General features: G+C 36.5%; 3 protein-coding genes across 9 annotated transcripts in view; all 3 read left to right on the top strand.

Annotated features, from left to right (window-relative positions):
- Positions 1-2290, top strand: part of LOC132139998 (gastrula zinc finger protein XlCGF7.1-like) — a 136938-nt gene extending 134648 nt beyond the window's left edge. For all 3 annotated transcript variants that reach the window (XR_009433700.1, XR_009433698.1, XR_009433699.1), the window contains one exon: positions 2003-2290. The gene's annotated coding sequence lies outside the window, so the exon portion shown is untranslated. The remainder of the gene's footprint in view (positions 1-2002) is intronic.
- The window catches only part of LOC132140035 (gastrula zinc finger protein XlCGF8.2DB-like), a 108066-nt gene that overhangs the window by 82966 nt on the left and 11850 nt on the right, over positions 1-13250 (top strand). For 2 of the 5 annotated variants that reach the window (XM_059548841.1, XM_059548832.1), the window contains one exon: positions 967-2013. The exons of 1 other annotated variant lie outside the window; for it this stretch is intronic. In XM_059548841.1, the coding sequence (XP_059404824.1) occupies positions 967-1889 (923 nt within the window). In that variant the 3' untranslated portion in view covers positions 1890-2013. Of the gene's footprint in view, positions 1-966; positions 2014-10419; positions 10477-12600; positions 12734-13250 lie in introns of those variants that run through there. 2 more of the 5 variants (XM_059548807.1, XM_059548825.1) reach the window with 2 other exon arrangements.
- Positions 10487-13250, top strand: part of LOC132140022 (gastrula zinc finger protein XlCGF57.1-like) — a 69999-nt gene continuing 67235 nt past the window's right edge. The window contains exon 1 of the mRNA XM_059548786.1: positions 10487-10750. The gene's annotated coding sequence lies outside the window, so the exon portion shown is untranslated. The remainder of the gene's footprint in view (positions 10751-13250) is intronic.

A 13250-nucleotide genomic window follows, 5' to 3' on the forward strand; every position in this document is an offset into this window, starting at 1 on the left:
AGCATTCGGAGATTTTTTTTCTTCATGACAGGCTGCTGGCTCCCACTGTTAATTATTATTATTTTTTTTGTAAAAGCACTCTCTGTATTAGCTTAAAGCCCTCAAGTTTACATTTACATACTGTATTCTTTCAATTGCTCTAAACAAGTATTTTGGGTGACCTTTTTTATTGAATACTAGACATCAAGTTGTTGTTATTTGAAAGAATAACAACAACTACATCTGAAAGAACTTCTTTTTTCAGTAAGCTAGGCCCTATGTGTTCAGTAAGCTATGTGTTTTCAAGGTTTCAAGGTTTTATTGAATGCTATCTCTATACAAGTGCAAAGTAATGCATTCTTAGTCAGTCTTTTATTTTGTAATTTTAAGAGCAATAAACATATATTGCAATGTTAAGGAATTGGATGTTTTTTTCATTCAGATATGTAAATCAACATGTATAAATTGTTAGTAGTCAATTAATGGGGAGATAATCGAAATCAAATCGGTCTGAAAAATTAATCGTTAGATTAATCGATGCATCGAAAAATAATCACTAGATTAATCGTTTAAAAAATAATCGTTTATCCCAGCCCTACTACCGCGGTATACTAACCTTTGTTATACCCGTCAGACAAAATGGAAATTGAATTCAGCAGAACACACTTTACTGTTTATCACAACAAAGGTCCAAGCAAGTGCACAAAACTGACAATGTAATGCGATAGAATACAAGACCAAACGATGTACACATTACACAAAATAATTTTATTTTTAGCAACATCATATGATCCCTTTAATTAAAACATTCTTCCGCCAAACAATGTAGTTTCTCTGATATGGTTTTGGTTGCATCAAAGGTGTATGTTTGGCTCAACCAATCAGAAAATCAAAGACCGGAACTATCCGTTTTATAATAATGTTTTGATGTCTGTTCCTTTGTGCAATTAAACTGGGCTAACTTTCAGTTGTCTCTTTTCACCGTAGACCTCATGCCGCTGAAAGAGGAGCACATAGTACCGAATGAAATGGAAAAGAAAGAACAAAATGAGACTCATCATGATTTTAAAACCGGAGAAGAATCTTTCAGTTGGCCACAGATTAAAGAGACTTTCTCACAGAAAACTGCTCATAAATCAGGAACTAAAAGTTATTTCACCCCTTTTCACTCTGAAAAGAGTTTCAATGAACATGGAAACCTTAAAGTCCACATGAGAATTCACACTGGAGGGAAGCCTTTTACCTGCCAACAGTGTGGAGTCAGTTTCTCTCATGAAGGAAACCTTTACAGGCACATGAAAATTCACCCTGGAGACAAGCCTTACACCTGTCCTGATTGTGGAAAGAGTTTTGATCATAATGGAAGCCTTAAAGTGCACATGAGAGTTCACACTGGAGAGAAACCATACTCCTGTCTTCAGTGTGGAAAGAGTTTCTATAATCAGGGAAACCTTATAGTGCACATGAAAATTCACACTGGAGAGAGTCCTTTTATCTGTCAGCAATGTGGAACAAGCTTCATTCATGAAGGATTCCTTAATAGACACATGAGAATTCACACTGGAGAGAAACATAAAATGTGTCCTCAATGTGGAAAAAGTTTCAGTCGAAAAGGAAGCCTTAACAAACACATGAGAATTCACACTGGTGAAAAGCATTACTTGTGCCATGAGTGTGGAAAAAGCTTCAATCGAATAGGAACTCTGAACAGGCACATGACAATTCACACTAGAGACAAACTTTATACATGCCCTCAGTGTGGCGAGAGTTTCGAACTACATGAAAGCCTTAAAGCCCACATTAGCGTGCACACTGGAGAGAGTCCCTTCACCTGCCAACAGTGTGGAAAAAGTTTTACTCAAAAAGGAAACCTTAAAAGGCACATGAAAAAATTACACTGCATTTGTTAAACACAAACTTGATCAACACATGAGGATTCAATTGAGAGAACTGTTTTATGTCATCAGTGTGGAAGGAGTTTCTTGGACCGGAATAATCTAATAATGTTATGATGTGTAGGAAGCTCAGAAGTGAAGGGGGCGAATTCTTCCCACTGGTCGCCCTTTTGTCTCTTTCTCGGTTGCATGAGCAAATCATTTGGTCTCCAATTCATTTATTTTTTTGCACTACGGTTTAACATTCAATCCGTTCCCTTTTCATCAGTAGTATTATTTGTGATTTTAATTTTGTGAACAGTAGTTCCTTTTTTGATATGTTGTAAGCCAGACTTCATGCACTTTTGCTTTCACTTTTGAATTTGTGATATTGTTGTCACATTTTAAAAGATAAATTGTTGTCACACAAAAGAAAATGGTCTGTTTTGCTTACATCTACACACCTTTCACTTTTTAAAACAAAATATTGATTCATTGTTATTCTTAATTAAAAGCACAACAACTAAAACTAGATAGAATGACAAACTAGCTTAAAAAAATGAATGATGAGGCATGGCATACACCACATGCTGTATTATATCACTTTTCTACTGCATGTCATTAGTTGCGCCAACTCTCCTGCCGCGACTCCTGAAAAACCTCTTCATTCTGCCCCTTCAAGCTCTCGCTGGATACACTTCTCTGGTATCGACAAGAGGAATTAAACAGACAACAAAACGGACACTTTTTGGTTGTTAAAAAAAAAGTGAGCTCATTCAAAAAAGTTGTGTTCGATCCTTCTCTGTGCTGATTTAAATCTAGTGGTTCTGTTGTATTTGTGTCACAAGTTCAGTGACGCAGGTAGTGACTATTCTCTCCGGCCAATCCATGATCAGCTGAGTTTACACATCAATTTTGGTAACGGTATGGTTCACTTCAAACCAATTTTGTGGACTTAGGTTCTGGCGAAAACCATTTTGGATCCAGGGGGCTGTCTGGAGGGTTCCCCGGCCCACGTACCCTCTTGGGCATGAGAGTGAGACGGCTCCCCCTGCCAATCCATGATCAGCGGAGTTTACACATCAATTTTGGTAACGGTATGGTTCACTTCAAACCTCAACCAAGGTGTTACTTTACCCAGTGGACCCCCCCCTCCCAAAAGTGAACCGTATTGATCTGTACCATGCAGTGGAAATGCGCCATTATATACCGACTAATAAATCACAGAACATTTAGCAAACACTAAGGAATCATTTAGCTTAAAAAAATAAAAGCGAGCCATATAGTGTAACATGAGGTAAACCGCAAAGATAAGCAGTCTTTCACTTTAATTTAGCTTTAACACCATAGATCCTTTTATGTTGTTTTTGCTGCACACGCATTCGCGCTCGTGCTGACTCAGCGAGTGTAACTCAGGCTCTACACACGAAGTGCTGCGCAGTTCAAATGAGCAGCGCGGTTTCGTTGTTTTCAGTTTCGTATGCCGTTTCTCATAATCAAACGTTTCTGTTTTGTATGTTTGTCATAAGCAACAGAATTGGCAGCGGCTATGAGTTGAACAATGCGGTGTTCTCACCAGTATGACCATTCAGAAAATTGTCACACAGGAAGAAGAAAATGGTCACAAAATGCGACCATTTGTTCGTAGTCTGGAGCCCTGCCATTCTTGGTTTGTTACTCATTGCATCCAAGATCAAATGACACGTCAAGGATGATATCAATGTGCTAATCATGATCTTGCTAATTTTTGCTAATAACTTGCTAATTCGGTACCACTGTGTGGCATCCCCTCTTCTTTTTATAACAGTCTGTAAACGTCTGGGGACTGAGGAGACAAGTTGCTCAAGTTTAGGAATAGGAATGTTGTCCCATTCTTGTCTAATACAGGCTTCTAGTTGCTCAACTGTCTTAGGTCTTCTTTGTCACATCTTCCTCTTTATGATGCACCAAATGTTTTCTATGGGTGTAAGATCTGGACTGCAGGCTGGCCATTTCAGTATCCAGATCCTTCTTCTACACAGCCATGATGTTGTAATTGATGCAGTATGTGGTCTGGCATTTTCATGTTGGAAAATGCAAGGTCTTCCCTGAAAGAGAAGACGTCTGGATGGGAGCATATGTTGTTCTAGAACTTGGATATACCTTTCAGCATTGATGGTGCCTTTCCAGATGTGTAAGCTGCCCATGCCACACGCACTCATGCAACCCCATACCATCAGAGATGCAGGCTTCTGAACTGAGCGCTGATAACAACTTGGGTTGTCCTTGTCCTCTTTAGTCCGGATGACATGGTGTCCCAGTTTTCCGAAAAGAACTTCAAATTTTGATTTGTCTGACCACAGACCAGTTTTTCACTTTGCCACAGTCCATTTTAAATGAGCCTTGGTCCAGAGAAAACGCCTGTGCTTCTGGATCATGTTCAGATATGGTTTCTTTTTTGACCTATAGAGTTTTAGCCGGCAACAGTGAATGGCACACGGTGGATTGTGTTCACCGACAATGTTTTCTGGAAGTATTCCTGAGCCCATGTTGTGATTTCCATTACAGAAGCATTCCTGTATGTGATGCAGTGCTGTCTAATAACCCAAAGATCACTGGCATCCAGTATGGTTTTCTGGCCTTGACCCTTACGCACAGAGATTGTTCCAGATTCTCAGAATCTTTGGATGATATTATGCACTGTAGACGATGATAACTTCAAACTCCTTGCAATTTTTCTCCTTTTACTTTTTCTAACTCCTTTCTGATATTGCTCCACTATTTTTAACTGCAGCATTGGGGTAATTGGTGATCCTCTGCCCATCTTGACTTCTGAGAGACACTGCCACTCTGAGAGGCTCTTTTTATACCCAATCATGTTGCCAATTGACCTAATAAGTTGCAAATTGGACCTCCAGCTACTCTGCTACCTGTCTCAACTTTTTTGGAATGTGTAGCTCTCATGAAATCCAAAATGAGCCAATCTTTGGCAAGACATTTCAGAATGTCTCACTTTCAACATTTGATATATGATCTATATTCTATTATATTCTATTGTGATCAAAATATAAGTTTATGAGATTTGTAAATTATTCCATTCCTTTTTTACTCACAATTTGTACAGTGTGCCAATTTTTTTGGAATCGGGTTTGTAAACTGAACTGGAGTTGTCGTGAAAATAGATTCCCCAATTAAAGCAGAAATCGCAGCTGTGTATAGGCAACCACAGTAGGATTAGTGACTAACCTGAAGAGTATGCTGGATTATCTGGACCTTGCACATAACAATCTTGTTTACAAGGGCATTTTGTACAGCGGTGGACTGATCTGAACCTAGGAAAAATGGGCAAGTCTAAGTACCAGCCGAAGAGGCTGGAAAACAAACATTTTAAGACATGGTTGCAGCCTGTTAGTGGTAAAAATTATGAGGGATTCTGATACGTTTGCAAAAAAGTGTTTAAATTGGGGACCATGGGAATCAGTGCCGTGAAATCCCATATGCAGTGCGACGGCCACAAATCGGGGGTGAGAGTCATACATCAAACAACTATGTCTAGTTACTTTGGTGTGACCAATAAATCTACAAGTAGTAACGTTACGGCGAAAACTAATTTTGTAGTCACCAATGTTACCGTAGCAAAATCGAGCGACATTTGATCGTTGTTCGGCTCAAATGCAACTTTGCAGGCAGAGGTGCTTTGGTGTCTGAACACTGCTGTCCATCACCACTCTTACGCATCCAATGAAAGTGTTTCTGAGTTGTTGCAGGCAATGTTTCCTGATTCTGAAATCATCAAATTTTTCACTTGTGGCAAGGACAAAACCAGCTACATTTTAAAATTTGGAGTTAAATGCCTTAATTATCTTACACAGTAAATGAGTGTGCAATTTCTATAGCTCTTGTATACATGAATGTACTTTGAATACAATAGGTTCAAATTTAAGTTGAAAAGTTGAAGAGCTGTTTCTGTGATTTATAAAACAATTTTAAATAAAATAATTTTCTTTTTGAACTCCAAGGTGGCAGTGAGATAAAATTTTGTTATAATTGCATACTTTTGTTTTCGGTTAGCCTACAGTTACTGGTTTGTTTTGTGCACACTTTTACAAAAGCAAGCTTTTTGAATAATTGTGGCTCTCTACTTAAAGTAATTTTGAAATATCTCCAAATAAATTGACATTTTAAGCTGCCTCCTGAGCCATTTCTAATTCAGTTCACAGTGATATAGTTTCATCATTGCATCATTGTCAAACTGAATGGTTGCAATTCAGAATTTGGGACATGTCTAAAAAAATGTATATGTATATAAATACATCTGTGGTTAGTCATGGGTCATGTATGGCATAACTCTTTTCAGAAATGGAATTAAAAAGGCCATACATTTAATTTGAAGATACCTGCAGAAACCCTGGAGACAGAGAGGCAGTAATTGTGCAGATATAGACAAAATACCTGAGAAGATCAAGTGTGCTACAACACTGATGAAGACAATCTGAATAACAGCTTCTGTGGTAAGCAAGATATTAGAATTGGAAGTTCGGAAAAGAATTGTTTTATGACCAAATTAAAATCTTTCTTTTAAGTTAAAGCAATACTATGTAACTTTTTCTGTGTCCAAAATTTACACAATATATATAATGAGCGAGTACATCATAAATGAATCTACCAAAGGCATTGTCTTATCCCAAATTACTATGCTGTACTTATAATAAGATTATTTTTGGACTATTGTTGTCTGTTCTGGAATCGCTATAGACATAAACTTGGAGAAGTAGCTCTGGTTAAAATGTTCTTCCATGGGATATGTGCAGTTCTGTTTATTAACCGCTAGAATGCCAAAATGTACATAGTATTGCTTTAAATTGCTAAATTAGTATTTCTCTATGCAGTAACCCCATTATTCATTTATTATTTACATGATGGCACCAAATGTGTGTGGCACTGAAGACCAAAGCAAGGACAATGCTGAAGTACTATGGTAAAGTTTAGAAATACTACTAGTAAGATCTAGCTTTTCGGGTCTATTTTTTATACACTGTTTTGATGTGAAAGCTTAGATTTTAAAGTGTAAGATTTTAAAGTGTAAGATCTCTTGAAAGACATCAAATCTGTCATTCAAACTTTGTTCTCCATAAGTCTTGTGGAGTCAAAACAGTTCAAATAAATTGACTAACAGTATTACATCTGTTTTACCTCCTCTAGCACAGGATATTCAGCCTGTACAACGAGTCAGATCAAGTGGCCAGATGGCGGGAGATGCTTTCTTCATCTAATTCTTAATACGTTCATATATTGTTTGACCATATTACATAATTGGTTCGATTTCTAAATATATTAATATTTCACATATTAAATAAATCAAATTAATGTGTTATTTTAAGTTGTGCGTTGTTCCAGAGGAGGATGGGTCCTCTGTGCTGAGTCTGGTTCCTCTCGAGGTTTTTTACCAAACTTTTTCCTTGCCACCGTTCCCACTGGGTTGCTCACTGGGGGTGTTGTGCCAAATCCTGCCTCCCTCTCTAGGGCCCTTTCCAACCAGGGTTTTCACAACAGAAGTTTTAAATTAATCAAAAATTTTATTAAATAAACAGATGGTACAATAAGATGGTAAAACTTACTTTTAAGTAAGCTTTGTATACTTCTGTAAATGAAGACCACTGTCAAATTCACCAGTTCTGTCACCTTATCTGAACTACATTCCCATCATCCCTCGTGCTGCTCTGCTCAATGTAATCAATCATTGTCTAATACCTACCAGATATTCTCCTTGGATTGTTACTTACCTGAAGTCTACTTACCTGTTGTTCGTCTGCACTTCCCATTTCTCCTATCTCTGATCTCCAGCATCCAGTTCCTTGTCTCCAGTCTCCAGCTCTGTGTCTCCATCCCCTACTGTTGAGCGTTCTTCCTATAGGAAAAGAAAGGAAAGTGTTTACCTCTTCATCAAGGCCTGCAATATATAATGTATGTGTGTAAATGTTTTTGTTTTTATCATAATTCTGCAAGTTAACTAATTGTATCCAATAAGCAAACTTTGTTAAACCTCTAAACCTGCTAAGATGATCTGGATGAATATCATAAGAAAGAAAATGCCCAGCCTTGATATTTGACAACTTGTATGTAAATACATACAACTTGCTAACAACATGCTAATAATACGCTGTTCTTTGACTCGACTAACCCTTTAAAGTTTTATTTGCACTCTTGAAGACAGTTCACCAAAGACTAAATTTCAGTCTGGCAGAATTTCCTGCACACTTCACCACCAAAATGAGATATAGATGCCAATATGAGCATTGTGAATGTAAGAGCCTAACGTTACATTTATAACAATCATTATTAATGTTTGGGTTGTATTTCAAGGCAGTTTGTGAAGACAGATAATCAAGAGATGTTGTGAAAACCTATACAGAAGTCAGTTCCAGATCCACCCTCCACACAAGACCTCTTTCTCATATGGACTGTGGTCTACTAGCTTATGTGTTCTCTTCAGACTTAGGTACATGGAGACATTACTCAGGGACATGAAAACTTGAATATTGCAAGAATAAGGAAATAATTACTTAAGATTGAAGAATTTAATTGTTTAAGCATTTAAAAAAGTATATATTTATAATATATATATATATATACTGCCTCTCTTGCACCACCAGAAGAAACCTTCACTTGAATATTGACTGTTTTGATTCTGACTTTAATTCCCATCAGCCTTCATACCTGGGACTGATTACACCTGGATCCAATTAGTTACTCAAACATGCATTTAAACACTCACTCACACTCTCATTGCGAAGTCTTGGTTTGGCTACAGTTTTCCGTTCTGAGTGTTCTTCTGTGGATTACCTTCTCTGTGTTTGAACCATAGATCGTATAAAAACATGGATGTAGTGTCTTTGACAACATATTTAGTATTTTTGAAGCTCAAAGTGGACATAAGTGGCCATCAACATCTTGGCAGCACATCACAGAGCGACTCTACTGGACAGTCAAAAATGGGCAAAAAGGCAGGAGCTGGTTGCTGAAGCCACGCACACCTAGTTAGACGGCAGTGTCAGCAGCGGCAATCCACCTGTCACTCAAGTGACCACACCCTTAATTATGCACTTTAAGGCTTAATATAATTTAAATGGCGATTATAAAATGGAGTTATAAAAAAAAAATTCACCCCCTCACAGGTGTCGTGAAGGGCAAAATTAGCTATATAGACCAAACTTACTTTTTGTACCAGACTGTAATCATGTGGTTTTCTGCTGTAAAGTTAGGGTTGAGTCTATGGGATTGACTCCCTTTTGTAGCCAGCCTCTAGTGACCAGTTGACGAATTACAGTTTAAGCCACTTCCTTGTTGGCTTCACGAGAGAGAGAGCGGCAGGTTGCTGCTTGTTTTGAACCTGGACTGTCCTCTCGTGTTTGATCCTTGGCGCCTGCCTAGACCCCTTAACAGTTACTTGGACTGTGATTGTTTATCTGCCTGCCCTGACCTAACGCCTGTTCTCTGGTTTGTGAATATTAATCAGCCTGTCTCAATCATTCTGCCTCTTCTGTGTTGCTGCCTCCGTACTGTATTAATCATTGTGATAATAAAGCTGCAGATGGATCCTCACTCCTCTGACTCGTCAATACAGAAGTGATATCTTTGTCATAGTATTCTTTCAGTGGTTAACAAACTGATTAAGACAGTCTCTGGCGGCCACCTACTGGCATAACAATGTAACCTGCAATGAAAAAAAATCTATTTTTTTTAATGGTGATTTATCAAAAATAAAAAATAAAGTGGTTAAGGGTGTGATTAGTTGATGTATTAATTTTGGGAGCATGTGATTAGTTGATGAACTGTGTGCATGATTAATGATGGCTCTTAAATCTTTAAATGCAATATGATGAATGCCTAATAAGAATTACATATTTGTAATTAATGTTTTGACCCTAAATGCTTACAGAAAGATAATATTTTATTTGTGTGCCAGTAACATTGTGACCATTCATAATTTGTGTTGGTTCATGCTGAACTTGGGTTGATAAATGAACTATTTATATTAGATTAGAATATATTAGATTCAACTTTATTGTCATTGCACATGGCAATAAGTCAAGTCAACTAATATGTTCACTGTAAAAGTCTCCAGACAACGCAGACATAATTTTTTTCAGTGTACAATTTCTGTTTGATTTATTATGAAGTAGCAACTTAAAATCTATATAAAATGCATACATTTACATATATGTAGATTTAATTTATTTACATACAGTTTGAGTAAACGGGAATATATTCTTTGTAAAAAAAAATTTAACATGTATTTACTTATATGCAATGTACAGTTAAAAGGAGCAATGATTAAATATTTGAATGTTTAAGAGTATTTACATGTATGCGATTTGGGTGTTTTAAAATATTTTTACATTTATAGATGTGTATTTATATTTTAATGTATTTACATTAAAATGTAATATGTTAAAAAATATAAATTAATATGGACATATATTGCAAATTAATATATTTGAATCAATCCATGTGACTTCTATTTGGGGTGTGTGTTTCATGTTGATATGTTGGCATGTGAACAGGACTTTTATTTTGGCAGGGCACTGTGACGTCATAAGGCAGCGTCGCTCTCCTGCTTGTGTTGTTATTCGACTGATGAAAGGTTTGTCTTTTTAAACATTTACAGTGTTACATCAATGCAAACCGATGGGACTGTTTAACAGTTTTTACAAACTATGTAAAGTTATTTCATTAATATTGATTGTAGCGCTTTATATGCTCGTTATTTTGAGCGAGTAAATGTCCACATGAACACAGTATTGATGGAGAAAACACAAACTCCGAGTCAATTTCTTCCCAAAATGATTCTCTGTTTCGATTCAGCGCGCGCTGACAACATCGTGTAAACACAACGATATAAACAAACAAACGCGATTGTGAGTTAAACTTTTATCAATGTCTTGTGCGAATTTATAGTGATTTTTGTTGAATTATGACCTGGTGCTTGTTTCACAAAGGAGGTTCAGTGAAAACTGTGTATGAGTATGTTAACCTCTGTTTCAGAATGGGAGGTTTGTCAAACCCGAGAAAGCAGGGTAAGTTAAGCCTGTTTCTGAAAGAGAGCTAACTTATACTCCCGAGTCAGTTACCATGGTAACTTACTCTATGAACCTAACCTGGTCAGTAGCAGGTTTTCTTCTCTCCTCCCCCTCTTTAAACACTTCATTAATGCATGCTAGAAAAATGCTCTTCTTAGTAAGTGTTTTTTTGGTCTTTATTTTTTCCCCCCAAGTACAAATATAAAAAAAATAAAATAAAGATTGATTTTCTATGTAAGAAATGTATATAAGATACTAAGTCTTGTTTCATGTGGGAATCTAAATTAAGTGGATTTTACTTAAATCAAATTATATGCCAGTGTTGTAATAAAAATAATCTTAATGCAAATGAAAAACAAGATTATTCTGCGTGTCTATTACTAAGCAAATCTACTGCAGCTCTGCCCTCCATCTACACATAAGGTTAAATACGACACATGTGAATAACGGCTTCAGTGGTGTAGGCAGTAATGTTTTGGGCACAGAAAACTAGCTTGTAACGTGATTGATTGGGTTAGATTCCGGCTTTTACCGACCTTGTTCTTCTCACTTTTCCCATCACACATCACATCACATGTGAATTTATTTTCATAAAAATGAACAAAATGTTCTAAAAGTGGAAGTAAAGTGCCCAACGAGTGTTTAATAATGATACAACTATTTATAATTGTAATAAATATAATCATTTACAATCTGTTATTATTGCATCCTGTAAAACAATACTGAGGTGCAAATGTATCTGCCAGTATAAAGTATAACTAGCATCTAATTATTATTTACACTTAGCCTCTTGCAAAGAACCGCTACTTTTACATGGTAAATATAATGTCACTATTTTCACTGTACACTTTTTCTGTAAATAGCATCTAGAGCTACTTGCACTTAGCCTACTGTAAATAGGATCTATCCCTAATAAATTATGTTAATTCCACTTAGTGTAAATAGCCACTGCCGTATTTTTCTTACTCTACTGGCAGATCATTTGTAAAATAAGAAAAATGCACTTTAAAATATTATTATTATTATTTTATATATATATTTTGCTCATGAGATACCATAAAATGATTAGCTATTAGTTCATTAATCTAACGTTCTGCCAGTTTTCACCTGTGATATTATAACACTGAGAAGAATTATATTTGTATTGAGTCTTTAGTCTGCAGACGGCTTTTTGGCGGGAGCTGTTGCCATGGTGAATCATAATATCTGCGCTCCATTGATACTGGCTTTTTATAGTTGTGGTGCACGCGCTTAACTCAAGAGTCAGTCAATTTAGAGTTGATTAAACCAACTTATTTCAGCTGTTCTGTAACCGAACACTCATCAGGGTAAGTCAACTCAGAGTTCAAGTTTAAACTCAGAGTTGGTTGAACCTCCTTAGTGAAACGGGCCCCAGGTTTCACAGACAGGGCTTAGGTTTAACCAGGATTAGACCATAGTCAAATTATTTAAGTAGGTTTTATAAATGTGCCTGAGCATCTTAAAACAACTGCACAGACATATTTTAAGATCAGACTTACATTTTAGTCTGAGACTAGTCTTCATCCTCGTCTGTGAAACCAGAGATAACTGAAACCATTAATTATCTCTCTTTTGAGTCCCTCACCAGTGTGCTGACTACTGAACTAGAGCTGATTGAGACACAGCCATTGATTTATCTGTAATTATTCTCATCTTAAACATTACAGATTGTCCAAACAAAGAAAAACTCCTGAGATTCACACACTGTTATAAAGATGGCGTTTATTAAAGAGGAGAGAGAAGACGTGAAGATTGAAGAAACATTGAGAGTCAAACGAGAAGATACTGAGGAACAAACAGGTTGGTTTTCATTCTTGTTTGATTCTTATTAAAATGACAAGCTTTACAGGAAAGCATGATTTTTTTGAAACATATCCAAGATCTGTAAAATAATCCATGGGACATCAGGAGTTCAACCGTAATTTTACGAAGCTACAAGAATAATTTTTGTGTGAAAACTAAAATCAACTATTTTATTGAACAATTTGTCAGCTTACGCTTTTTACGTTCGGTTAATGCTCTCAAAAATGGTGCCAGAGGCTGATGTGGAGTAGACGAGTTGTTAAATAAAGTCGTAAATAAAAAGTATTCTTGTAGCTTTTCAGTTAATTTCAGATATGTGCACTGAATACACAACACAAATCTGGCCTTTCCAAAAAGTTTTTATTCTGTCACTTATCAATGTATTCTTTCTGCATTTTTCTGGCTTCTGCATCACATCTGGTTCATTAAGAATAGAATGGCCTTTATTGTCATTGCACTGTGGAGGTACAACGAAATTTAGGGTGCTCCCCCAACCCAACATGAAACAACATTC

Source organism: Carassius carassius, chromosome 1 (genome assembly GCF_963082965.1).
Source record: "Carassius carassius chromosome 1, fCarCar2.1, whole genome shotgun sequence".
In the NCBI taxonomy this organism is placed as follows: domain Eukaryota; kingdom Metazoa; phylum Chordata; class Actinopteri; order Cypriniformes; family Cyprinidae; genus Carassius; species Carassius carassius.